The sequence below is a fragment of the Siniperca chuatsi genome, linkage group LG4 (assembly GCF_020085105.1).
Source record: "Siniperca chuatsi isolate FFG_IHB_CAS linkage group LG4, ASM2008510v1, whole genome shotgun sequence".
Taxonomy (NCBI): Eukaryota; Metazoa; Chordata; class Actinopteri; order Centrarchiformes; family Sinipercidae; genus Siniperca; species Siniperca chuatsi.
The window spans coordinates 15,609,642-15,636,416 of NC_058045.1; the positions used below are offsets into that span (position 1 = coordinate 15,609,642).

General features: G+C 41.1%; 4 protein-coding genes across 14 annotated transcripts in view; 3 read left to right on the forward strand and 1 right to left on the reverse strand.

Annotated features, from left to right (window-relative positions):
* Nucleotides 1–228: 228 nt before the first annotated feature.
* Nucleotides 229–6,876, forward strand: LOC122875611 (SIN3-HDAC complex-associated factor-like). 3 transcript variants are annotated; one of them, XM_044194986.1, is made up of 7 exons: nt 229–424; nt 561–622; nt 2,856–2,983; nt 3,068–3,167; nt 3,266–3,389; nt 3,518–3,668; nt 4,599–6,876. In XM_044194986.1, the coding sequence occupies exons 3-7, from the start codon at nt 2,856–2,858 to the stop codon at nt 4,930–4,932; spliced, it is 837 nt and encodes a 278-aa protein (XP_044050921.1). In that variant the 5' UTR covers nt 229–424; nt 561–622; the 3' UTR covers nt 4,933–6,876. The 3 variants fall into 3 exon arrangements, with proteins under 3 accessions (XP_044050921.1, XP_044050919.1, XP_044050920.1); XM_044194984.1 differs by lacking the exon at nt 561–622 and having other exon boundaries at nt 231–424; XM_044194985.1 differs by lacking the exons at nt 229–424; nt 561–622 and adding an exon at nt 650–1,028.
* A 1,539-nt stretch (nt 6,877–8,415) lies between these two features.
* kxd1 (KxDL motif containing 1) lies at nt 8,416–11,376 on the forward strand. Its single transcript, XM_044194987.1, has 5 exons — nt 8,416–8,648; nt 8,983–9,102; nt 9,295–9,447; nt 9,525–9,571; nt 9,663–11,376. The coding sequence occupies exons 2-5, from the start codon at nt 9,005–9,007 to the stop codon at nt 9,917–9,919; spliced, it is 555 nt and encodes a 184-aa protein (XP_044050922.1). The 5' UTR covers nt 8,416–8,648; nt 8,983–9,004; the 3' UTR covers nt 9,920–11,376.
* Nucleotides 11,377–12,103: 727 nt separating this feature from the next.
* On the forward strand, nt 12,104–17,090 carry ergic2 (ERGIC and golgi 2). Of its 2 annotated transcripts, none has more exons than XM_044194982.1 (13): nt 12,104–12,635; nt 12,751–12,859; nt 12,955–13,001; nt 13,112–13,179; nt 13,325–13,365; nt 13,718–13,819; nt 13,971–14,063; nt 14,204–14,259; nt 14,455–14,553; nt 14,705–14,802; nt 14,897–15,059; nt 16,117–16,196; nt 16,361–17,090. In XM_044194982.1, exons 1-13 carry the CDS (start codon nt 12,530–12,532, stop codon nt 16,424–16,426), a joined length of 1,128 nt encoding a protein of 375 aa, XP_044050917.1. In that variant the 5' UTR covers nt 12,104–12,529; the 3' UTR covers nt 16,427–17,090. The 2 variants fall into 2 exon arrangements, with proteins under 2 accessions (XP_044050917.1, XP_044050918.1); XM_044194983.1 differs by having other exon boundaries at nt 12,812–12,859.
* Nucleotides 17,091–17,507: 417 nt separating this feature from the next.
* The window catches only part of LOC122875608 (membrane-associated guanylate kinase, WW and PDZ domain-containing protein 2-like), an 80,202-nt gene continuing 70,934 nt past the window's right edge, over nt 17,508–26,775 (reverse strand). For 5 of the 8 annotated variants that reach the window (XM_044194973.1, XM_044194972.1, XM_044194976.1 and 2 more), the window contains exons 16-22: nt 25,957–26,196; nt 24,588–24,773; nt 23,833–24,127; nt 22,853–23,072; nt 22,535–22,678; nt 21,776–21,914; nt 17,508–20,718 (exon numbers count right to left, since the gene is read on the reverse strand). In XM_044194973.1, coding sequence (XP_044050908.1) covers nt 20,024–20,718; nt 21,776–21,914; nt 22,535–22,678; nt 22,853–23,072; nt 23,833–24,127; nt 24,588–24,773; nt 25,957–26,196 — 1,919 coding nt within the window. In that variant the 3' untranslated portion in view covers nt 17,508–20,023. Of the gene's footprint in view, nt 20,719–21,296; nt 21,408–21,775; nt 21,915–22,534; nt 22,679–22,852; nt 23,073–23,832; nt 24,128–24,587; nt 24,774–25,956; nt 26,197–26,775 lie in introns of all 8 variants that reach the window. The other 3 variants (XM_044194979.1, XM_044194977.1, XM_044194978.1) reach the window with 2 other exon arrangements.

A 26,775-nucleotide genomic window follows, 5' to 3' on the forward strand; every position in this document is an offset into this window, starting at 1 on the left:
GAGCCTCCTGAAAGCCGTAGGCCTCCAGACGGGCCATCTGGCGTTGTGTAGTAAAACGACAGGCCCCGCCCCTTTGCTTACACTCTCCAATGTGCCATAGCAACCGGGGCCGAGCCCCCTGTTCCCGCGCAATGTTCCCATCCTTATAAGGCCAGTAGAATGCAGACGCACGGACACGTCACACGTCGTTTGTGTAAATAGTTTGATTGAAGAAAAAGAAAAAAAGCCTTCTGCCCTACTCTGAAATGGAGGTGTGGATATGACGCATGCGCACTTCGTCCACAACTATCCAGTCCCGTCCACAAGCGCAGACATCAACAAGGGAGCGGGTTACTGACGCGGGTTGATTTCCATAATACTCCCATCGTAACGTCGCGCTACTGGGACTATTATTTTGTATCAGCTTCACGCAACTTGCAACAAGGTAATGAATGCAGACGGTTTTTATTTGTTTTGTCGGGTCTTTGAGGCTTTAAGGGGTTTTAAAGTCTTAGCTGTGCTTTCCATTTGTGTAATTCAAAACAAGCTTCGAGTTGTCTCAGAACAATTGCTCTTTTTAGGCCTGCTGCAATACCGACTGGGTGGTCAACTTGGTGTGAAGGTCTCCTTATGAACACTTAAAGTAAGCGGACAGAGTGGAAGGAAGGCAAGATAAACGCGAGGATGTGTTTAATAGTGTCCGAATGAGCTTCACATGCAATCACGATGAGCAAGGCATGGCTGTTGTTATTATTGTTTGTTTCAGTGCATATGGCTGTTGAAGGAAATCGCTCCCGAAATAATCCTTAAATCGGTCACTGTGGGCGTTACGGTCAGAAACACACTCTTCTAAACAGCAATAATGCCCACATTGTCTGGCTGTAGTGCGCCAGCAGTCTACTACACATTTACGCCTGCTAAATACGCCAAGTTAAATCTCTCACGCCCACCCGGACCACAGATGCGCCTCAGCACGCGGCGGCTGCTGTCAACAAAAAAGCTAGCGCAAACACAAACTATGTGCGGACGCCTTATGAAACTCAAGCTGGGTAAAAAATGTTGTTTAGTGTAAGAAAATACTGCAAACACCGACTTTGAAAAAGCCGTCGCTTTGAAGTTCGTGCACATGTAGTTGAAGGAGGACTGTTGCAGTGACGCGGCTGTGGAATAACAAAGAGTAAAGATCAAATTACACGATTATCTCTGGACGGCTTTCCTTTAAAATAGAAAACGACATATTTTGCTTTCGAAATCTGTTTGCCTTAGTTTATCTCGCTACGTAAAGTTAACGTTGGGAAGGAAAGTCTGGCATCGTCGAGCAGAGGACGGTCATCATAAAATGGGTGCGCATGAAGCAGGTCGTGTGGCATGCCATGCTTCCTCGCTGGAGTGGGCGGTGAAATTGGCGACTTGCACTTTTCTCTCGATAAAAACAAGTGCATTTCTCGCCCTCTACTTTTATTTTAAAAAGTGGGGTTGTTCTTCACGCAAATCCTCGCTGCTTTCAGGGGGATTTTACAGTTTACTTTTAATATTACACCTTTTTCGGAAAATCGCATTACACCCCCTTCTCCACACTGCCTCCGCCTTTGAAGTGTGTTGCCATGTTGCGTTGCGTCACGTACTGTATTCTGCTGCAGAGATCGTCTGCAGTTTACAGATGAGACACTCGAAAGGGAATATGTGGTCGGACTTGTAACATACTCCAGAAGACATGCACCGAGCTCATACTATACAAAATTACAGATTTAAATTGATCATATAGATTGCTTTATTTTATAATTTTAATACCCTTCTGATAATATATGTTTAGGTTTGATTAGTATTGACTATTCTCCTAACATTTTATCTATTTAATTAGATGTCGATTATACTTTCTATTTTTAATCTCAGTGAATCACTTTCCTGGTTAAATAGAGTTATTACTTCAGCTTTATTTGCAAGTTTCTGCAAATTTACTCTGCAACAGTAAAGTATACATAGACACATGTCCGTGAAAGTTTGTACATTGAAATCTGGCTGTTGTTATACTTAGCCTATACTAGGGCTGGGCGTATGTATTTATTATTTTACAGACTTTAATTATAATATAATATAATTATATAATAGGCCTACATTGTGATGTATTTTAATACACACACACACACACACACACACACACACACACACACACACACACACACACACACACACAAGCAGAGTGAGAAGTCTTCAATGTTTGCTGCTGTCTGCTGTCTCTCTGCTCTCTGTGGCACCGCACTGTCAGAAGATCCCGAGGACTGATGGCAAGAAAAAAAACCCAGTCTGGGGGGGCGCGGCTCGCAGTTTTGCCGCAGTTCAGGTCTACACGTGCTATGGAGATACAATTTTGCCTAGCAGCATAAATCATAATTCCTCTACATAATCGGAGCGTTTATTACATTTGCAGTGGCAATACATCCTCATAGTTTGTAGTTTTTAACCATGGCAAATAATGTGTCCTCTGCAGCCTGGAGGATCGGATGAAGTGCGTGCTTATATTTTGAGTTTCCAAAATGAAGCGTGAATCCTGTGAGCGCAGCTTGGTGTCATGATCTGTCTGACACGATGTCTGAGTGTTGCTGACCTACTTCCCCCGTGTGGGTCAAAGCGGAGAGATGCTCCAACAAAATCGCTTTCCCGGGATGTTTTTAGTGCTCTCCGATCGTGTCAAAACACCAGATTATTTCTGTATTAATTCACATTAAGCTAAACTGAAATGCTACAATGAAGTAGCATCACCTCTGATGTGAGCGAGAAATGCACGGCTGCAGGGAGGTACTGCAGTTAACACATTATGCACACTGATGACAGCCTGAGATGTTAATATTTAAACCTTCTCTTTTTTTTGCACGCAGATGTTTGGCTTTCATAAGCCAAAAATGTACAGGAGTTTGGACGGCTGCTGCATCTGCCGCGCAAAGTCGTCAAGCTCACGTTTCACGGACAGCAAGCGGTATGAGAAAGACTTCAGGAGCTGTTTTGGGTAAGAGACACAGCTAAACACGTGGGGTTTGGAGAGAGACAATTATTCTCTGTCATTCCGTCACAAACCGTAATTGTCTTGCAGACTGAGTGAAACGCGATCTGGGGAAATCTGTAATGCCTGTGTGCTCCTGGTGAAACGATGGAAAAAGCTACCTGTGGGAACCAAGAAGAACTGGAACCACGTGAGTTTGATCTCAGTACTACTGATATTATGGTTGAGGGATTACTTGGTCTTGATAAAATGTGTAAAATTATGTAATTTCTCCTCTCCTCCATACAGGTTGTTGATGCCAGAGGAGGTCCCAGCCTAAAGATAACTTCCAGGCCCAAGAAGATAAAGTCCATCTCCAAGAAAGCTCGGCCGAGCCAGATCAGCAGGCTGCAGAAAGAGCTTAAAAGAAACAGTGAGTTTTGGCATTCAGTAACACAGTTACACATTTTATTCCTTAAAGAGTAGATTTTTTTGTCATGTGTTCCACTTTGGTCACACCTAATCATTCCTTAGCTTTTCATGCTTTGTTCTGCCCACCAGATTCGGATGCCCACAGCACCACCTCCAGTGCCTCTCCGGCTCAGTCTCCTAGCTACAGCAACCTGTCAGACGACGGCTCAGACACTGAGCTCAGCCCAGGATCCAGCCGCTCCCCTGTCTTCTCATTTCTGGACCTAACTTACTGGAAGAGGTAAGTCGGACAGTAAAGCACTAACACCTTTTTGATTTAGAGCGACACACTGCACCATGATTTTGACACAACGTATATTTTACAGTATTACATGAAAAATCAAAGAGCCCTTTGTTGTCCAAGTACAAGTTCATTATCACATGCCCAGCAGTCCACCCACGCATGTGTTTTCACTTATGTTGCCGAATTAGACTGTGTGGGCATGTACAGACTGACAGCCCCCTCACTGCACCTGTTAGGGTGGGACAACTCACACTCTTATCATTCTTACTAGGTCATAGTTTAGTGACATCTTCCACCTGACTAGAGGGCTAATCAGGCATGGGAATTGGAAACACTGTGTGGGTGTGCAGATGCTTTAATGCTGTGCGTTACAATTTTGGAACTTTTGGGTCAAAAGCTTAAAATTAATATGATGTCTGTCACACCAGTTGACCATTAACGAAAAATAATATTTACATTGCATTACTTCTGACTATTTCCCAAACTGCTTTTTTTATGCTCTTACTTCCTGCCTTTCAGACAGCCAATGGTTTGCATTCATTTTTTGTGTGTAAAAAGCTTGTAGAGACTTTGTTTAGATAGATAATCCATCACAGCAAACATCATGTCTTCTTTTGTATTTGTAAGATTTAAATAATTAAATAATAAAATTTCAGGCACTTTTAATTCCTGACAAAGATCCTCGACCGACATGTTGCCTTTTCAATAAACTTGAGAGGAGTTCACTATCTTCTTTTGCATGACTTACTATGCACCTGTATACCAAGTGTGCATTAGACAAAATTCACACTGACTTTAGATATTTGTACAGTATCATTGCATTTTAATGCAGTACTATAAATGTATGTAAACACAGGTACAGGCCTCTAATTGCTTTGGTGTTGCTTCACACACTTGAATAGATACATTGTGTCATGTTTTTCCCAGGCAAAAGGTGTGCTGTGGAATAATCTACAAGGGGCGCTTTGGGGAGGTGCTCATTGACCCCCATTTGTTCAAACCATGCTGCCGCAACAAACAACGGCAGCAGCAGCAACAAGAGGAGGAAGAGGAAGAAGAGGAGGAGGAGGATGATGAGGAGGAAGAGGTGGAGGTAGAGGAGGGCCAGGTGGGCTTGGATGTCAGTGGGCAGAAATCCCAGACGGAAGAGGAAGTGAAGGAGACACCAACGTGTGAGGAAAACGCAGAGCCTGCTCAGCGATGTGTTACCGTGAAAACACCTCCAACGAGGAACGGGGTGATGGTGGAGGAAGGGTGGTGAAGTCAAGCACCCCCCTCCCCCACCACCACCACCACCTTGCACTCATCTCTGAAGAAATCTTGCGGTGCTGTTTTTTTCCTCAAGCACTTACAGAAAGAAGTTGCCTCAGATTGCCTTCAATCATAAGCAGCTGGAAATCCTCTGGTCTTCTCCACAACAATCTTGGAGGTTTGTTTATTATGTTTCAACGGTAACTTATGGACTGTTGTGTTTCCACTTTGTCTTTTATTTTCTATTTAATATTCTTACCATCCTGACGATGGACCATCATCCGTGGTGTTTTTGTTCCACTTTAGATTAAATGCTGGAGCTCTAGTTTGCTGGTACATTTAAAACACTTTATTCCAAAACGCAATAGATCCACTTGCTTACAGAAAAAGTTGCTACTTGAAATTCATCACTCAACATTTCAAACATACAGCTGAACCCATTCTCAATGTGGATATTTTATAAGCATATATGTTAAGATGACTAATATAATGGGATTAGTTTTACATTATTTGTTAAGAGTAAATATCACTTTTTTAAAAATGGTGGATATCTCGTTTTGGAATGAATGACACTTTACACTGACGGAGCACAGACCTGTACAGTAGCCCTTGTGTTTGTGTCTATTCACACTGACATCAACTCCTATCAAAGAGTTTGTGTTTGTAGACTAGATTAGCATCTCTGTGTGCAAATTCGTATGTGGGTCCCATTTAAATAAGGCCTATTCACAGCTTCAACAGCAAATACACCAGCCTTAATTATGTGTTATAGACAGTGCTAGTGTTAATTCTGGTTTGGTATTAAGGAACAAAAAGGGACAGTAGCTATATTTATTGTGGCCTCAGCAACACATAGTGCATTTTGCGTAAATGGCAAGCCCACTCATCCAAAAAGACCTGATGATCTGATGCATGAGTCTACTTAAATTGCATGGCCTTATATAAACTGTAAATCTTATTTTTATTTTTTTGGATCCATTTCTCTGAAGTTTTAACTTATTTTTATATGTAAAAAAAAAAAGAAAAAGGAAAAATACAAGTGTCTTTGCATAATAATACCACACAATACAACAGCAAAACACATAATCGGTGTATAGTCATTAAGCAATATCAATATCAGTGATTTCCCTCATTCCTGGGTCAGTATAGGGTAAAAGACTTTATACAAGCTGAAATTCTATGCCATTGCCTCTTATATACCACACATGTGTTGTGATATATAACCTAATATTACCTTATTATCAAACAAAAGCCAAAGCACATTGAAATTCACCCAATGTCAAATCAATGCAGGTTTTCTATGGACACTTGTGCTTGTCCGAGGTCATTTGTATCTATGTTTATGGTATTCTAAAAACAACACTAATATGAAATTTCATACTTGTGATGTTGTAGTCGGGAGCAGAGGGTGTGTTATGTACATAAGGGGGTTGGGTGAGCCATATGGCTCTTATACTGTATGGGTTTCATTATTTATTTATTTCATATTTATTTGTATCACTGCATCCCTGCTTTAGAAGTGTAATACTATGAATTCTCTTCATCTCTAGCTCATACGTAGTACGGTTTTGTACATCAGAAATGTAATGAAATTCTCACGCAGGCTCTGTTTAACATTGCATCGAATTACTGGTTGTCAATATTTGTGAAATTTTGTTAAGTATTTATTTACTCATCAGTTGAGTTGCGTGCAACCTAACTTATTCTGTACCATCACTTTGGATCATGTAGACTGAAATGACTGATAGATTGCAACCAAACTGTGCTTTTCCCCTTTTAGCCTGTAGCTTAAAAATGTTACAGAATAGTAGGATATCTAACTCTAGACTTGCATGTACTGTTGCTATGCATTTACCTAGCTTACAAGTTAGACAAAGCGGTTTTGTATTTTTTATACATCATGTACTTTTTTTACTTGTCCCTTAATAAAAGTAATTTTGTGAGTTTTCTGGAAGTATGGAGTTACTGAATTTATTGGTATAAGGTGGGTAGTAGGTGGATAAAATTAACTCAGCAGGATAATCCAAATTCAGTTAACCATAAAGTATTTACCATCTAATCAGAGTCTCTCCTGGTTTCTACGGAGATTGTCTATATCAGACTTTTAGCAATTATAAGACTAATATACATGTTCACATGTACCTTACCCTGCTTAAGCCTACTTTACTTTAGTGCAACTACACTATAATCACCTTGCTTGAGATTTAAACACAAAGAAATATGGGTTGTTCATAAACTGTCAGGGTAGGACAAATTTGTCATACCGTGCGTACCTTAGGAAATTATTAATTGTGTCTTGTCAAAAAACTGAATTAACGTTTGTGTGGTGTTCAGGTCTGTGGGACCCGTTTTCAGTGTTCACTAATACAAAAATTGTATAATGAAATGTGTTTTCAACCTGAAACTCATTGACCATGGCTCATTTTCTGTGAAGAACATGTAAAACAACACATACAAATTGTACACCCCCCCTACACATTTACATTACATATGTGGTGTTTGGGTCCCGAGGGTACTCTCTGTAGTGTGTGAAACAACACACACACCTAAAGGTTTCAACATCGGTACACTTCAAACACCGAGAACCTGTCTGCTCCTGCATTTCCCTGAACTATGTACCCTCTGTAATGTGTCCAACTACACAATGTTTTACGAGAACCTGTATTATGTTATTTCGCATTCTAAACGTTAATTATTTTTTCACACTCTACCCCAAATTTGGGGAGGAACACAACAAATAAATAGCTCTTCGTGCGTGGCTCCGTATCGATCAGTATGGCCAACAGAATCTCTGCTCAAAGGGCCTTAGACTTTATTTTAGAAGCTCGTGTGGAAGGAGAAGAAGGACCAAAGTAAAAAGCAGAAGAAGTATTCTCTAGAAAATAATGCACAAGGATAACACCTGGACATGTCATGCAATTTGTTAACTATTGCAATATTAGTCTGTCCATTATCCGTGCAGCACAGTCGAAATACATTCAAAGAACCTGACTGTTCATTTTGTAAAAAGGGATGCAGAAAATTTGATCTACCAATTTTTTACATCCCCTGCTTCTGTAGAAATATTACTGTATTATTTTAATGTTTTCTCTGGGCTGATGAAAGAAGTAGCCTTTTGAAATTGTACCTCAGACGAATGTTTTTTGGATGATGCTATAAAACTTATGTGCCTCTTTGGAATGCACATTCATAAATCAATCCAAAGACTATTTTTGGTATAACTTAATGTTAGGCTTTTTTCAGTTACCTATAATAAGTGTATAGTGTCGAGTTGAAAGGCAACGAAAAAAGATATTATTTTGGATAACATTGCATGCACTTTCAGTGTAATTGTATGCATTTGTTTTTATTTATTTTTAAATATATTTTTACTTTTTTATTTATGTATGGTTTTGAAATGTCCCACACTTTCGTTGTTATTGTTATTATATAATTCTGCATCCGAAAAACATTGATATAACCAAATTCGATTTGTTAATAATCTAATTATTAAGAAAGTAAGTCGTAATTTGCGCAGTTTTTAAATAATGAAAAGAAAAAGGAAGAAACCTGAAAAAAGCACCGGAAACTGCGGTCATATGACAGGAAGTAAAAAAAATACGGAAGTGCTTTGTTTTTGTTTTACAGCAGCCAGCTGTCAGGTGTTTCTTTAGGCTGCAGATGTCGTTTTAAATCTGTTATTCAAACAGCCAGAGGTCGACGCAGTCAACCACCGAGGGGTCTCAGGTAGCTAATATCAACTGTGTTGCTTCGCTTGTCAGTTGAGCTCGCGAGCCAACGGTTATCAATGGTTCGTCCAGCCTGCTAACAGGGAAGTCTGCTGAACTGTTAATAAAGTTAATAAACATGCTGCGAAACTTAACTGCCCTTGTAGAAGGTGATAGTTAAGTATATTAGCGTTACTGACTGAGCTGTATCGGCATTGAATAACTGACTGTGTCCATTAGTTTCATGATTAAGCTTTCTTTATGGGCTCGTGGTTTCAATGTTTGTGTTGATGATACTATTATATTATACTACTCGCAAGAGTATATTTCTAAATAAAGGTTTGTATTTGCAGATTTTCCGCCTTGGTCTTCATCATGGCGGAGCCCACAGCATCTGGCGTGTTCTGTAACAGGATGCTGAGCATGGTCAACTCTGAGGATGTGAACGCCATCATCCAGGCTCAGAGGCACATGTGAGAGTCATGGTGTGATTAGTCTTTTTAGCTTGATGTGGCTTTTCTGCTACATCGCACTACTAAATATAAAATGGCTGTGCTGTTTTCTGTGGGTCAATTCACTTGCATGTTACAGTGATGCTGACACCTGCCTTGTGCTTTGTGAACTGACACCTGAATTGTTGCTTTGCTGAATTATTGTGAATTCAGGCTCGACCGCTTTGAGAAAACCAATGAAATGCTGATCAACTTCAACGGGCTGTCGAACGTGCGTCTGCAGCAGATGAACGAGCGCTTCCTGCTCCACACCCGCACACTCGTGGAGATGAAGAAAGATCTGGACAGCGTCTTCAGAAGGATCAGGTAAGTCACTACTCCCCCAGTGCAAACACACACACATACACACAACCTCTGATTATTGGTTTCCTCTGCTTCTCCAGGACACTAAAAGGGAAGATTGCTAAGCAGTATCCAGAAGCTTTCAGCAGTGAGTTAGCATTTTCTATCCATTCATCATTGTATAACCACTGTCAACTTCCCCAAATCCGCTTGTCTAAAATATCTAGTGTTTCTGGCAGATATCCATGAGTCACCCATCCTGGAGGACGACGATGATGAGTTTGACCCAGTTCCCCCCAGTGTTGCTGCAGCAATTACAACAGCCACCTCGGAGCAGAGCACAGAGTCCTGTGACACAAGTCCAGATGTGATCTCACCCACTGTGAGCAGATGCTCTGAAGATCTCTCTCAAGAGCCGCCTGACACGCCCACCTCCGATGTCCTAGAGACAGCCGTCCTACGGGACGAGGGTCCTGACTCTGTACCTGCAGAATAGAGCGAGCAGTTTGTGAATGGATTTCAGTCTCTTGAGCTTCAACCTTAAAACTATTTTAGCAGGAGGCCATGCTGTATATTTGAGTTTGTGTTGGCCTCTACAATGCTTGCTGACTTTTCCAGTCATTAATCTGTCTGTTGGGAAGAGCATCATAACTTTGATGTTAGATGTGTCTATGAACCGTCTATGAGGACGCTGGAATTTTGTTGGCATGCTTATTTGTCCTTTGCTCGCACAGCACTAAAATAATGCAGATAATACTTGAAGTTGTATAGTATCTCACTATAGATGTACTGTATATCTGTGGTACTCACAGTGAACCGGAGCAAAAGCCCTCACTCATTATGTGTTGATAAGCATATTTAATTTTTTGTTTTTGTTTGAAGAGATACACGCCTGACTGAAGGATGAAATATCTCATGATGTCTCTCATGATTTATGTTACTTGAAAGACAAAAGTTAGTGTTCTCAACCTGAATAATAGTAGTTAGGGTTTGCGAGTAGTTACTACTGTTGTTCTCATACTGATACAATACTGTCACATTGCAGCATTGTTATTCTGTGGGCCCCTGTTTGTTAATGCAGCATTTAATCTGATGATTTATCGATCCCTGCCATGAAATTCTCTTTGTTTGCCTCCTTCATCGCAGGGAAGTCAGGGATTAGGTTAATTGTCAGGGATTCAGCAAACTATTCAAGGAGCAAGACAGAAGCTCTTTGATACGAGAGCTGAAAAACAGGTTGTGTGAGTGGAGGATCCAAGCACTCCTTGCTGCCCGTTTAAAGATACCGTTTTGGTGTAAAAGGGAAAGTCCAGCCTAAATGGACTTCATTTGTTATTTCTGTCATATTTTTACATCTCGGTTTTCATTTGTGGATTTGAAAAATTATCTCCTTGAAAAGCAGAGAAAGCGAGTATAGTGACTAAATGCTGAAGCTGTTCAATAGTGGGAGATTAATAATTGTATTGACTCTATTATCCACAAACAGTGGAATAATATGAATTCACACAGTGGATTTTTACTTTGAAGTTAAAGATAATGTCAGAATTAGGATTGTGTGTTGAAAATTTTTTTTGGCTCAAGTATATGAACAACATCTCTGACAAACTGAGTCCTTTGATTAAAAAAAAACAAACAAACAAAAAAAAAGTGTGAGTTACAGCTAAGTCATTACATTGGATAAACTGAATATGTTCTTTTGGTACTTAAATTCAGTAGAAAATCTAATTTAAACAACATTTAAGTTAAATGACCAGAAATGTGTAGGCCCTCTCAAAATGTAGGCATTAAGGCAATAAATAAGGTAGATTCAAGGATGAAATACCAGTGGGGCTATGCTGGCACCCAAAAGCCCAAGGATCAGTGTGTAGCAAGTGGTTTGTGGTGGCATGATTGATTGTAACTTTGTTTGCAAATATGAAATGAAAAGGTATAAAGTCTTTCTGATAAACTGTAGGAATAGTCTGAACATTCACTCTGAGGTTGTCACAAGAAAAAAAAAACATGATACCTTCAAAGGGAGTGATTATCTGCTCAAGCTTTATGTAGTATGTAGAGGTCTGGTTCAGTTTGTGTTCAGTATTGACACCATGCAATAGTGGTCTTCTGAATATGCTAAAAGAACAAGACTACTCTGCTTTATGGTGTCTATGCCCAGAGGACCACCATCTCATAATCCATCAATGGGGCCATGTAATATTCCAGCATACCATACACAATGAACAGAAAAGGGGAGGAACAGGTTGTTAGTAAAGGCCAGGCAGGTCAATCTAACACTTGCCAAACACTAATTTATATGCACTATATGAGCATAATATCACATGAAATATTTAAGGTAAGGTAAGATTACCAAACAAATGTTAAAAAAATAATCAAATTAACACTAAGTAATTGCCTAATAGTATTAATAATAATTGCCACACAGACAAACCTGGGGCTTTTGTGGCCCCTGAAGGCCTGGGGCCCCTGGGGCAGGTGCCTGCTTAACCCATTTGGTAATCCTAGTAGATCAAAAGCTTTTATTAGCAAGTGGGAAATTAGCTAGCACCAAACTAGTTATATATGATAGTATACCGCGACATAGTTTTAAATATTTTAATTATTTTAAAAGTTTTAAACCATAAAATGCACATTTGTAACTTGTAAGGAAAGGACGGTTAGCGTTAGCAACCGTTGGAGGGCGCTAAGTCCAAATGGGAGCAGTTTTTTTTTTTCCTCCAGACAATGGGGTCAAGTGACAGTAGTTAGTTACCCCGGGTAACGTTACTTACCTCACGTTTCGGGATTTCCTGATGTTTGACTGTGAAAAGAAGCACTTTAACCGCGGACTGAGCTGACGGTACAATAACTTTTTTTTTCATTAAAGTTAGACCAGTCGCCGTAGTTATGTTTTAGCCGGCTAGCTATCTATGCTAGCTAACATTAACGTCAACTGTTAGCTCGGTTGCTAACAGCTGTCATGGTCGACGTCAGCACAGAAAAGAAAGACTGAACGTTAGCTGCACATTGCTCAGCGGTCGTCCCACAAAACAACCAACAGTAACTTGCTGCTGGAAGACATTCACTTTATGAGGGAGTCACCTGAAGCGACATCACCGCTGCTGCTAAAATGAGGAGACTGACCAAGAAGAAGGCTCTGACTCTGGTGAAGGAGCTGGACGCTTTCCCCAAAGTTCCCGAGAGCTATGTGGAGTCCACAGCCAGCGGTGGGACAGGTACAGATACTACAAAGCTAAATGTAGCCTTCGGTTCTAGCTATGTTACATACATACTCCTCCCCGAGGGAGTAACTTTAATGTTACAGTTACTCCTTTTTATTGCTCTCTCTAGTGTCTCTGATAGCATTCACTCTCATGGCTGTCCTTGCCTTCCTGGAATTCTTTGTGTACAGAGACACATGGATGAAGTATGAGTATGAGGTGGACAAAGACTACATCAGGTAAGAGCAAAGAAAGAAGTGCAAGTGATTATTGTGCTTCAACCCTGTGTCTTGGCTTACTATGTTTCCTAACTGCATCTGCTCTTCACTTACAGTAAACTGAGGATAAATGTTGACATTACAGTGGCCATGAGATGCCAGTGTAAGTACAAAAACGTACGTTTTATTTGTATTTCAGCTCTAGGGAAAGCACTCAAAAAGCACATTTGGTTGAGAAAGGTGTTTTTAATATGTATGTATGGATTAATGCAGATATCGGTGCAGATGTCCTGGATCTGGCAGAGACCATGGTTGCTTCTGATGGCTTAAAGTATGAACCAGTGAGTATGAGTGCCTTCAATGCGCAATATCAATTTATTTACTGTATTATAAAGACGGAATGAGAAAAAATATCTAATTTTCTTTGTCTTACAGTGGTAAAGTTCATCTATGCTCACTTGACAGTTGTGTTTTGTCACATTTTAGGTCAACTTTGAGCTCTCTCCAGAGCAAAGATTATGGCACATGTAAGATTCAGGTTTTTATCTTGCATTACAATTATACCACCACATTATTCAGCCATGCTATTTACATTTAAAATCCAGCTGTCATTTCGTGGCAAACAGTACAGTCTCTGGTCTTGATACAGTATTTACAAATCAGTAGACCATTGGTAGCATTGTCAGAAACTCTAAAGGACACCAAAAGTTATTTGCTACCTATAACCTAAATAGCTTGTGTGATGTTGAAACCATCCTTTTTCTTTTTGTGAACATAAATTAAAGGCCTAAATTTAAAATGCTGTTTCATCCATTTAATTGGTTTTGTCTCACTCCAAATGAGTTTTGTTTCCTTAATGTTTCTGTCCGTCACCGTCAGGACACTTCTGCACATCCAGGAGCGTCTCAAAGTGGAGCACTCTCTCCAGGATGTACTCTTCAAGGCCGCAATAAAAGGAGCTCCTCCTGCTGAGTCTGAAAGGTACAGGATCCTCAAGTTAAGCTCTTTTTTTGTATGGTGTTGAGAGATGGTTGAAAATATGATTACAAAGATAAACAAGGAAGTGTTCGACCTCCCATATGCTGTGGTAAAATGATTCCCTCCACATTGTGTTGCTCTTTTTTCCTCATAGTGAGGACAGTTCCACTTCCCTTAGTGCCTGCAGGATACACGGACATCTATATGTCAACAAGGTGGCAGGAAATTTCCACATTACTGTTGGCAAGTATGTATCTACATGGCTATAAAAAACACAGATTAAACATTTTGCGTCTGTCCAGAACATAAGAGTTAGACCTGACCATTCTAAACCATTGTAATGTCAGACGCACAGAACAGGAACTTGACCTTTTCATCCCTGCACAGGTCCATCCCACATCCCAGAGGCCATGCCCATCTAGCTGCACTAGTTAGCCATGACAGTGAGTTCATTATCCTTTTGACAAACCCTTGTTGTACACATATCTACTTTATGTATGTTCTCATACTTTGGTAACATGGCAACGATATTCACTCTGTACGTTAAAGTTGTGGTTGCTGTGACACATGAAATAAAGCCCTTGTATTCACTTGATGATGATGATTATTAATTGTTTTGGTTTGGCATTGTGTTACAGCTTATAACTTTTCTCACCGGATTGACCACCTGTCCTTCGGAGAAGCGATTCCTGGGATTATCAGCCCTCTGGACGGCACAGAGAAAGTCTCTGCTTATCGTACGTAATCCATTTTTATCTTAATTCATGCCTTTTCATTGATATCCACTGTTTTTGTTTTTGTTTAACATTTAACCAGTTTCATTAAAAAACCCAGCTAATTGACAACTGCTTCACTGAGCTAACAGATATTTGTGGTTATTATTTCCAGCTAACCACATGTTTCAGTACTTCATCACCATCGTTCCCACCAAACTGAACACCTACAAGGTCTCCGCAGAAACACATCAGTACTCAGTCACTGAGCAGGTAGGTTTAAACGTTTGCACAAGTTTGTATATTTATGTAGTGTGCTATGTATCAGTGTGGTGAAGGTGTTTGTATTCCTCTTGTTGTTCTGCAGGACCGAGTGATAAACCATGCTTCAGGCAGCCATGGAGTCTCTGGGATCTTCATGAAATACGATATCAGCTCACTAATGGTCAAAGTCACCGAGCAGCATATGCCTCTCTGGCAGTTTCTTGTCAGACTCTGTGGCATCATTGGAGGCATTTTCTCTACCACAGGTAGATAAACTCTCTCTCAGAAACACTTGTAACTGGTAATATGTTTCATCGAGTGTCAGATGCATCTTTAAAGGGCCACGCTGGAGCTTTATCATGTTTGGGCCCTATTTGTTTTAGTCAAATTGTTATTTTTGCACAGTAATGCAGTTGTGAGCAAGGACCTTACATTCACAGATGCTCCAGCATCCAAGATGTGTGAGTCAGCCTTAAATACACACAGTAACCTGCCAGTCTACATTAACACATCTATGTTTACTTATTATTTATCTGTAGGTTAATTGTTTTTGACATTAGCCCATGAATGCAATACTTTTCTCTAATCTTGGATGTTGTTGAGCATCCCACAAGCACCTGAACAGCTCAACTGTTTCTTAAAACTGTCCCACATGCAACTGCATTACCATAGATGACCTAACTCAGGAAAGTTTTAAGTCCTGCAAGTTGATTTTCACAGGGGCATGAACCGAAAACAACTGCCTGAAAGGAGAAAATCAATCTTAAAACTTACTGGATGCTTTTGAAAATGGTCAAAAGCTGTCACAATATCACATTTTTGTTGTAGTTCTTGCCTCTTCGACGGGGGCGTAACCAATCTAAAATCTAGACAATATGTAGTTAATGGGCTAAATCAGGATTTTAGACATTTACTGTTATCTAATCCAACAAATGGTAAGAAAGTCACCTTTTTAAAACTGAATCGCCACGCATTCTCACAGAAATTTTAAAGATAATGGAAGGGAGGTGATGAATGCCTTGTCATTAACTGTCCCCAAAGATGATGGAGTTACTGGCAAGCTAGACGTTTAAATTGTAGAGGAATAATTCTGCTTGTGAGGGTGATGGTTCATTAAAAAAAAAAAAATCACCCTTTATATATTATTTATGGATGTACGTGAACACCGAAACATCCATTTGTCAAACACAGACATGCACATTGACTCAACATCCTCTCCTACATGCAGTTAACATACTTATAAACTTAAACCAAGTTATTTTCACCTCATCTAAACCCTCATGAGCATTAGCATCTACAGTTGGATCTTTTTCTCACTTGAAGGCATGCTCCATGGTATGGTGGGATTCTTGGTCGATGTCATTTGCTGTCGTTTCCAAGTGGGAATATACAGACATCTTAAGGTAAGCCAATAACATGACCATTAATCTTGTAGATACATTTCAGTTCAAAATGAATAGTATCTTTGGATACACATTTGGAAAATGACAACAGTGGCAATTTATTTTTTACTCTTATTATTATTATTATTATTATTATTATACATTTTTTTGTTCTCCTTTCTCAGGAGGCTCCTCTGAATGAGCAGGCAAACTATGAAACCCCGGTTCCTACAGAAAATGCCACTCAATAATGAGAGTCTTGACAGCTCACCATCTTGGCCTAAACCACTACACAGCAATGACATGCTGGGGAAATGTTTACAGGTTGTTTTACTATGAAATATGTCCCTGCGTTATTCAGAAATGTGTAAATATTTGTATCATTTTTTAAAAATTGTTATTGGGTAGGTATTCAGATTCAGACATGATTGTTCATCCACATGTGAAGGATTTTAATCAATAACCTCCACTAATTATGTCACTTTCACTGGAAAGCTGTACCAGGAGGACTGAGCAGCAGCCTAAACACATTATTTACATCATTATCGTAGATCTGACTTCATGAAATAGATGGTACCTGGTGTTGGAGTGCCCATGGTACACCCACACAGGTGTTTTCACTTATTACGGCTAATTAGATCTTTTCTCAGGGTTAAGTTGTCATGTATTGACATCTCCCTGACAGATACGTTTTAACATGTGAAAGGGACATTTTTCTGATTCTTTAATGTAGTTGGGTGAAGCTGAAAAGATCAGCTACAGTAAAGGAAAACCTGTGTGTGTGTGTGTGTGTGTGCAGGGCCTTTAAAGATGAATTGTGTGTAAAGACTAGAAGGGTTTTAAAGTGTGCCTATGTGTAAATGATTGTTGCAAATATGAGGCTGATTTGTTAAATAAAATCCACTTTGAACTTGATGTGGGTTCACTATTAATATTTAGCATTGTCTCTTGTATATTCTGGTATAGTCTCACCTATGATATGATTATTTTCATTGTTGTTTCATTGATTAATATGTTTATTATTTTTACTAAAAATAATAAACATTTTGTTTTGTCATCCCCTCAAAAAATGCCCATGAGAAGTTTTGAGGGTCCAAGGTTACATCTTCAGATGTTTTGTCCAACTGTCGCTCTAAATCCCAAAAATATTCAATGTATAATTATATAAAACAGAAAAGCAGCAAAACTTCACATTTGAGAAGCTGGAAATTGAGAATATTTACCATTTTTGCTTGGGTAAACTAATGATAAATTGATTAATCGATTGACTAATTGACGAATTGCTCTAGTCTCACCGTTGTGGTTACACGTAAAACAATCTCTAGAAAAGAATATTTTACACCATGTCAAGAGTTTATTTGACAGTATTTCAGAATATCTTTCAGTAAACAAGTTTTGTTTTTTAGCAAAATGTAATATATCAGTACTGTCGCATTTCATAAAAATAGTTGTTCACGTCTTTGAAACTACAGTATCAATGATACAGTAAACCATATTTGTAGGAATACAGCTGTACAAGGTGAATAGTACACAACACTACACAGTTATACTTGATCTCAATGGGGATTTATGAACGTGCCATCCTTCACAGGTTCCAATAAAGCAGGTTTTTTTTCTGTATACAAAAATCACTCACAGCAGGCAGGGGGACGGCCTGGATGGAGACAGAGGGCTGGATGACATATTCTTTCACCTTTTCTGAACTTTGACATTTGTACATACAGTAAACACATTTCTACAGCCTAATGGCATTTCTCATGCTCCTCACTAACATGTTAACCAGTTTTATCACATTATATTCAGCTTTTCAACTCTGCTCCGAAACATCCAGACCTTACGTTTTACTCAGAAATCACTGCGGGTCAAGATCCGTCTTGATGATGCCTTATGCACAAGTTCTGACTCGTGTCCCAGTCCTCAGGTGCATTGTCTTGCTAAAAGCAGTTTACCAGTAGGCCTGTACCAGTACACACCATCGTGCTGCAATTGTCACAATGCACTGTGACTGTTTTTTTTTTTTAAACTCCTCTGGTCCTCAAAAGCTCGGGTGAATTTTTAATGAGAGCAAACATCTTGTTGAGAGAAATGGATGATATCAAAATGGAGAAATGCAGGAGGATAGTGACTTCATCTCGGGTCTCAGTTTAATAGCAGCATGCCTCGACTCTGCCAGTATCAAAACTTTGTGATCGAACACACGTTTCAATGCATTTGTGTTTCACAGATCATCTAAAGTCTTGGGTTCAGATTGAGTCAGCATTGGTGCCGCTTGCAACAATGCAAACTTAACATGTTTTCTTTACAGAACAGACAAGTAAAGCTGAAATGAGACTCATTTGAAACAACAGTCCACTTTGTGAATGACCCTGTCTGGATAAATGTTCACAGCTCCACTCTCTAAGAAGAGGATGTAATGCTACAGGCTACATTTGATCCCCTTTTTAAGCACTAGGGGACAAGGGCAATCATTGACATTGATAAGCTATACAGTTGAGAGTGCATCAAGATAACTGTGTATACTGCTTGGTGTTAAGTCAGAAGAAAACAGGCTCCACAACTCAACAGTTTGCTGATATGTGTGCACGGTCACATCTGTTTTGCATTCAGTTCCCAAAACAAATCACAACGGCAACAGCTCTGCATTAGTTTGAGTAAGGCACTCCGCCCCACCTCATAACCATCGGCCTCCCCTTCCCCACACCGATGCCCCTCTCCCACAGTGATGTGGTACACTTAGCACAGTAAAAGGCATAGAAATGGGAAATATAGACCGGACAAATTCTTCTGTTGAGCATTAAATGAATACAACACGGCTTATAATTGTGCACTATGACTGCATGGTTGACTTGTGGTCAAGTTGTGTACATAACTGTTCATTTTGCTGAAAAAAAGATTTTCTTTTTGTCTCACATGAGTACCAAGGGGTCAGTTCCACAGAGGATATCCTCTCTCTATCCTACCTCTAAAAGACATGTGAGTCCCTGTATAATGACATGGTGGTTTATATCCATGCACGCGACCACTGCCTCCCTCAGCGGTCTGGGTTTGGTGACTTGCACAGTCTTTGATATGTAGTTATAGACGAGGCCATGGAAATAGTGATCCTAAAATACTGTCCTGGTGTTTTTTTCTCTTTTCTTTACAATGTATCTAACTACAACACTGCCTCAAAAAACACCAACAGGTATGTTTTTGAGATTACCAAATGTACATATTTTTCACATCTTTACATTTACAGTATATGATATATTGGTAGGCATGTAAGATCTAACATATGTCGGGTTAACCAGGCTGTCACTTGGGTCAGTGCCATGTCCTCCAGGAGTTTCAGTGTAACTGCCTCCCTCTGACAGATTTGTAGTTTCACTCTTCTTGCTGCACAGAGAAAGTGGAGCAAAAGTAAATCTCTTGGATGCACATATGTCTCTCTCCTGCAAGAAACCTTGTTCCATCTGAGGTTATGTTGCACTAACCAATCTGAGCCAGATACGGTCGAGCAGTTAAAGGGACATGTCGAAAGCACAGCCCCACTCAGAATCAGATCTGTGATCACAACATTTAACTGTCGCATCCGAGGGTCCAAAATACCTACATATTGAGTAGTCGGCAACAGTTTTATACTGTATGTTACAATAGCTGTGAAAGTTCCTCTGTTTTTTAAGGTGGTGGGTGTAATAATTATCTTGTAAGAACAAATGAAACATAAAATATGATCTTAGAAGTAGACGGAGATGAGAACAAGACAGAAAGAGAGGGCGAGGGAGATTTACTGTTTTACTCAGACATCCGATGGTGAACTGAAGGAGGAGCCAGACAGTGTGATCCGGTCCAAACCAGCGAGATCCATTCTACCTGCTTACTGTGGAGGTCCAGGACCTCAGGGTGCCAGGCAGTTTGTCAGACCCAGGGACGTTCCAGGGCCCAGGGGAGGCTGCTGCGCTCCTCGCAGGAGGATCTTCCATGGTTTTAGAGGGGCAGCATAGCCCACTGTGGCCGCTGGCCCTCTCATCTTCTCTGGGGAACAGACCTCTGGACACCAGCCTCTCCTGGAGGCTGATATGTCCATCTCCACTGCCTAGAGAGGCTCCATTCAAATTCACACTCACATATGGGTCCCAGGGCCAGACAGTGGTCATGGCCTGTGTGTGCAGGCCCTTTCTCTCACAGCAGGGAGAGCAAGCCTCCCTCTGCCTCTCTCTTCTTTCAACAGACCTCCCCAGGACAGCTTTGGGAGGCAAAGCCCGAGGCTGTCTGTCGCCTGGTCCACAGTCCACCTCTCCAGACTCCTGAGGGGTTCCCTGCCCCCTGATGATGCACTTCTGCTGGGTGGACCTGCCACCTGTAGCCCCTCTAATGGAGCTGTGGTCTGTCAGCTGTGGAGCTTTGTCTGCCATGCACACTGTGGCCTCTAGAGGGAGCTGATGAGGGGAGTCTGGGGCTGAGGCTGGATGGGATGAGAGCAATGGATTCGGGTGGGGCTCGAGGGTCACTTCCTGCAGGGCAGAGTGGGTTGTAGAAAGGGAATCCCAGGGGCCGACACAGTCTGTCAGGGAAGAAGAAAACACACTCAGGTGGACTGAGATAAAAGCAGAGTGGCACAAACCAACATGCACATGCACACAGAGAGAGATAATGAAAGATGTACATAATAATACAATTAAACACCACATCCTAATAAAATATCAGTCACATGCAAACGTGTGTGAGCAGCACACACCTGACCATGTAGGCCTTTATGCCAACATGTTACTGCTAAAGGCTAATTTACATTACTTCCACAAAAACAGACATGTGGGACAGGATCCATTCAGTGCTCGAAAAACAATTAACATATTTGTAGTTGTGTGACAGACTGATCCTGAGCAGCCCTGAGCAGATTGATTTTACGCAGTCTACTTCACAGCCCTCTTCTGGATGATACAATTTCACCTGGAGGGTCACTTCAAACCATATTGCTCTCTTATTACAACACGCATAAGCACCCGCACACACATGGCTGCTATTTTCCCATGCATAAACTCATGATCATGCACACACACGAATGCATGACTAGAGCACAGCTACACAGCACACAGAGTAATCAGTATGGAGAGAGAGAGAGACATGCAGTTTTTCACAAACCGTGTCTTTAGAGTGGCCCATTAGGAAGAAATAGGGGGAGCTTAGTGTGTCACCTTTCATGCACATGGAGAGGTTGGGAGGTACCATTCCTGAGGGAAGGCAAGTAAAAGCCTATACCAATCATTAGACTTAAAGCAGAGGGGTTACAACACACGAAGAGCTAAAGAGTAGGTTGTTATTCTACTGTTTGATCAAAATAGTTTTTCACATAAAGACAAGTTTAATTTCAGACAGAATAGAACTACTGTGGACCGAGGAGTAAAATGCAGAAAGATATTAATGCGTGTTAATATGTTCTTGAGTAAAACATATAGTATTTGCAGGAAAAAGCCATTCTGGTTAATAAACAGTAATGTTGAACCTCAAACAATGAATCTCTAGTATGAGAGTGAGAAAGAGATCAGTTCAGAGACTGAGGAGAGAGGAAGAGTGGGAAGAGTTGGACATTAGAGACTTTACTCTGTGCCAGGAAAACCCACCATATTCTGGCACCTGTCCTGTGCCTCGCTTTAGCAGCAGCCTGACCCGCCTGCCTCCTGCCTTGATGAGTTCAATGGCTCGGGCGTGAGTCATGTCCCGTGTGCTGTCCCCGTTAATCTCTATGATCTGATCCCCTACCTGGAGGACACACATGGAGGACAGGGTCGATTTCTGTCAGTTTCTGTTTAGCCACGGATTTCTACACAACCACAGTCTTCTGCTGGTGAGTAGCGCCACTGGAGCAACGGGGGAATAAGCAACGTTAAGTGCCTTCTTCAAGTGTACTTCAACAGGAGTTGTTGATGGTGAGCAGAGTGTTACTGAGTTCACATGTACTTATACTTACTCACTTTCCCCCTCTCCTAACCTATAAGCTATTCCTGCCCCATGAAGAGGATACGCCAGACAGTAAAATAAAGATCTGAATTAACAAAAGAAAGAGTGAAACATAATTAGCATAGCAGAAGAACAACATAAGTGTTAAAGGCAAAAATCTATGCTGTATTAAATTTTACACCATCTTTAAATTCAGTGAAATATATCAGACACCATGCTTATGTGTGATTAAGTGGACATCAAGATGGACAAACTGGCATTTTGCTGATTCTCAGTGCATCTCTGTAACTGGATTAATTACACTCTTTCTACATTTATTCAACAAAACAACAACTGTTTTTCACTGACAGCAATTCCAATAATCTCCCAAAGAGCTTTTTCACTTTGTCATAGTTTTCATCATCTCATACATGTCATCTCACCCTCATCCGTCCATTACGTATGGCAGGACCATCCTCAGCAAGGCGCAACACAAACAGGTCCATCTTGTACTCTCTGCCCCCGCGTATACTGAAGCCAAAACCCTTTGCGCTTTTCTCCAGCTCCACCGTGAAGTAATCATAGTCCTGCAAAAAGAAATGTAGACAACTTGTTACAAACCCACTGCAAATAACAGTATATGACCATTATGATTAAAAACACCCTCTCCACAGTGTGGTGGCATAACTGCATCCAAATTATGTTCACTTAATGCTCAACGCAGTGTCAACTTGAGCAAACAGTTCTTGGTCTGGCTGTACCTGTGGTCTGAAGTCAGGAGGCAACCCCAGAGGGAACTGTGCAGCTGCAGGATGCTGTCTGAAGTCCAGCAGACCAGGCGGGTGTCTGTAGTCCAGCGTCGGGGGCTGTCGATAATCAGTAACTGGTGGGTGACGATAATCCACGGGAGGTTGCCTGTAATCAGTGAATGGAGGATGGCGGAAGTCAGGTTTGACGTCCTGTCTGGCTTTTACCTCTGACCTGTGTGGAGAGAGAAAGCAACAAAATCAAAGGAGAGGTTTGTGTCATGATGGAAAGAGGATTGTTTTGAAGAAGCTTTAAAGAAGGAGGTGTCCTACTGCACAGTCTCACATGGCCACATGTGTCTTCTCTTGTGAGAGTGGACACTGTCCCTAATGTGTAGATTTATGGGTAAAGTAACATTTGAGCCTAGTTTGCCATGTGAAGGAAGATAGTGTATGCATTACTTAGTGTGTGCAGCTAAGGAGGCTCATCACATAAAGGATGAAAATATCACTCTGTTTTGAATCTTTTATCAAGTTCCTACTTTTAAAATGGACATATATCCACAGCTCTGGGAGTGCCACTCTCACTGTCTTGATCTGAGACTCACATGCACACACACCCATCCAAGCACACTCTCACACTTCCATAGTTTTGACATGGAACAGGGCCTGATCGCTGGGTTCCTGTATTATAGAAGAGATACTCTAAGGTAAATTATTCACTGACACTGCAAGAGCTAAGTGGTGTTACGCAACAAAGTAGAAACCAGCCAGAGACTGACTGGGACAAAAGTTGTCTGCAGTCGCAGGTTTTCTCCTGAACTTGCTGGCATGCAAGGAGAAGATGGCACACTCATCTATACACACATTTTGATATATGTTGCCTTTGAAAACTCCTGCTCCTTTTTCTTCCAGTCACTTTCCGTGCAGTGAAGACGCTTACAAAACGATCCTGCTGAGTCCAAACAACAACATCCTTCTTAGTGCTGTATTACCTGCCATCGTGGAGGTAGAGCTGTGGAGGGAGGCCAGAGGGCTGGGTGACCGGGCTCTGCTGGGTTCCAGCTGGTGCAGGCTGGGAGGCTGCTGGTGCAGGAGGGCCAGTCACCGTTTGGCTTGTCGGGGCTGGTGTCTGGCCAGGCAGGACAGTTGCTTGACCTGTCTGAGTGGCCGTTTGGCCGGGCTGGGTGCCTCCTTGGCCTGGCTGGGCTACAGGGCTGGGCTGGGTCTGGGGGCTGTGTTTCTGGGTCATGGGGCTCTGCTTCTCTGAGCTGGGGCCAGAATGGGAACCTGTGACGGACGAGACAAGATTTCACCTGTGTGGAAAATGTCAAGCTCTGAGGAGAGGGATTTAGAACAAACTGACAAAGAAAACATGCTCAGGATGCACAAGACTGCAGTACTGATGTAGAATTTACTGAAATGTATTTGAGAAAAATTTGAAGAGTCTAAAGTGTGTCACTTTCATAAAACAAGGCTGTACAAATTTGGTTCTGGCTGAAATGTCAAGATTATGTTCAAGTGCCATAACATAACTCCTCCTAATCTTGCGCTCCTTTCTGGCTTACCATATGTGAAACTGCTATGACTTTGTGTAAGGCTCCTCTTGGCCAAGTAAAAAAAACCAAAACATTCACATAAGACAAAAGAGACTGACTTCTTCATCAAGTACAAAAATGGAAAACTAAATAAGCTGCCACACAAAATTCACGTAACAAAATTTGACTTCATTTCACACACAAACACTTACCCTCCTCCGGTATGATGTGCAGTGTGACTGTTAGCCCAGCGTCTTTAATGAGTTTGACGATGTCTGCGTGCGGCATGCTGATGATGGACTGTCCGTTGACAGCCAGGATCCGGTCGCCAACCTTCAGTTTCCCACATCGGTCCGCAGGGCTGCCCTCGATGATGCGTCCTATTTTATGGGGCACAGCTGGAAACAGACAATAACAAGGTGGTTGTCAATGGCAATTTTGAAGAAAGATGTCAAAACAGCACACTCATTTTTGAAGTGCAGAGAATAACATTTACAACATGAGCCTCGCCTGTCATGAGCAATTGTTTTTAAATTACAGTTCCAAATATTATTATTCCTTACGAAGTACAGTAATGTCACTGCACATATACTTACATTGCTCAAACCTGCTGAGAAATCAAATTTTCAAAATACACATCACTATTTTATGACAATAACATTTAAACGAAACAAATATTTTTTTAGTTTCAGCTTTTATCGACACGTTTCACACAGATGAAGACAGAAAACTTCCATATTAAACATTTCTGGACCCACCAAGCAGAGAAAATCCCTGAGGGACTGTTGAACATCTACCATTACATCCTGAACCAATGTTTGATATTATAATGACTTCTGTATACTTTTGGGGTAATCATATTCCTAGGTGTATGCAGAAACCTAGAGGGGGTATCGTGAATTTATGCATTCTTAGAAACTTATATGAATATTGTTTGAGTGCAGTGGATGTTCCCATGACTGCATTGGGCATCTGTACAGGATATATTAATTTTAAATTCTTCAGTGGGCTATCAGACCATGCTGACTCAAGAATCCCACAATCTGTTCAAAGATATCAGCTCCCTTTAGTGTAACCATATGTGTAATAAAGCCAAATTCAAGACTTTTAAAGACTCTTAATACTACCTTGGCATGAAAGACCAATTTGAGACCAACATAAAAAAGCAAAACTTAAAAAACAAGTCAATTTCTGTTTGACCCCAGCTAATGAAAGTTCTGAAGCTACTGGATGGGATAAGAAACACAACTCACAACAACAAAAGTAAATTAATTGTTAAGGGACATGAAGCCCACTGGTTATAAGTAAAGCAGATATAATGAATCTTATACTTCTGACCCTGTTTCTTGAGAGGACATGCAGTGCAAACACAACTGGTAGCAAAACTGTGGTAAAAATCTGATATCTTACAAATACATTTAACATATTTCAAATACATTTAAAATTATTATTAAAATTAAAACTACATTTAAATTGAAATAGTAGCAAAACCCCATAAACAATCACTTTAGGACAGTCACCACCCTTAGGATCACTTGCGTTCAGTAACAACCTTTAGGGCTCTAGACAGAAGCAACTCACTGATGACGGCGGCATTCTCCGGTCTGTTCAGGGAGCTGATGATGACGAAGCCGAAGCCCTCATTCTCCTTGCGGTGGATAACCACATCACTGGTTTGCAGGGTGGATCCCTCTGGAGGAGAGGTGGCAGCGGGGACGGCGACCGCCGGAGGGCCTGAAGCCGAAGCTGCATCGCTACGTGGAGAGCTGTGTTGTGTCGACACCGAGCCGGGGCTGCGGCCATTCACAGGACACTGTTCACCTGGAGGAGATAGGATGAGTCAAAGAAGCAGCTCTGTTACTGTAAAACGTGACCAATTTCCTCTCAGTGACTATTCATTTTAAAGCTTGTTTTAATATAAAGTGGCTTAAGATGTAGCCATTGAAGAAATTATAATTCTGCAGCATGTATTGCATGCAACACTGCACTTCTCTACCTCCCGCAGGGATTCTCTGTCCAAGTCAAAGTCTGTTTTTCATCAGCAGGTATGACCCTTGTGTATGTATGTACCCTTGCAGTTGTACTGTATTTAGAAAGACAACAACCACAGAGCCTGCTGTAGTGCTTAAAATGAACAAAGGATAGATAAAGTGATGGGGGGGCGTGGCAGCACGTCTCCCCTCAATTTTCAGTGTTAAACCGACTCCAAAACACACTGGATGGTCTCTAAACTCCTCCTGCATCATGTTGGTTCACATGTCAACCAGCAACAGTGAACACAACAGTTGTGCATGGCTCACAAGCATGTGGACCGTTCTGTATCCTCCGCACACCACAGTTGATCACTCACAGGTCTACTACACAGGTAGTAAAACACGGTCTGTTTAAATTGCAGCGGTC

What these genes read in the sequence shown, in the direction of transcription:
- LOC122875611 (XM_044194986.1), top strand. Translation starts at nt 2,856, where the DNA reads ATGTTTGGCTTTCATAAGCCAAAAATGTACAGGAGTTTGGACGGCTGC. An exon ending in GACTTCAGGAGCTGTTTTGG is followed by an intron (nt 2,984 to 3,067) that starts GTAAGAGACACA and finishes ATTGTCTTGCAG; the next exon opens with ACTGAGTGAAACGCGATCTG. An exon ending in GACCTAACTTACTGGAAGAG is followed by an intron (nt 3,669 to 4,598) that starts GTAAGTCGGACA and finishes TGTTTTTCCCAG; the next exon opens with GCAAAAGGTGTGCTGTGGAA.
- ergic2 (XM_044194982.1), top strand. Translation starts at nt 12,530, where the DNA reads ATGAGGAGACTGACCAAGAAGAAGGCTCTGACTCTGGTGAAGGAGCTG. An exon ending in TTCCACATTACTGTTGGCAA is followed by an intron (nt 14,064 to 14,203) that starts GTATGTATCTAC and finishes ATCCCTGCACAG; the next exon opens with GTCCATCCCACATCCCAGAG. An exon ending in TGCACTAGTTAGCCATGACA is followed by an intron (nt 14,260 to 14,454) that starts GTGAGTTCATTA and finishes ATTGTGTTACAG; the next exon opens with CTTATAACTTTTCTCACCGG.
- kxd1 (XM_044194987.1), top strand. Translation starts at nt 9,005, where the DNA reads ATGGCGGAGCCCACAGCATCTGGCGTGTTCTGTAACAGGATGCTGAGC. An exon ending in ATCCAGGCTCAGAGGCACAT is followed by an intron (nt 9,103 to 9,294) that starts GTGAGAGTCATG and finishes TTGTGAATTCAG; the next exon opens with GCTCGACCGCTTTGAGAAAA. An exon ending in GTATCCAGAAGCTTTCAGCA is followed by an intron (nt 9,572 to 9,662) that starts GTGAGTTAGCAT and finishes TGTTTCTGGCAG; the next exon opens with ATATCCATGAGTCACCCATC.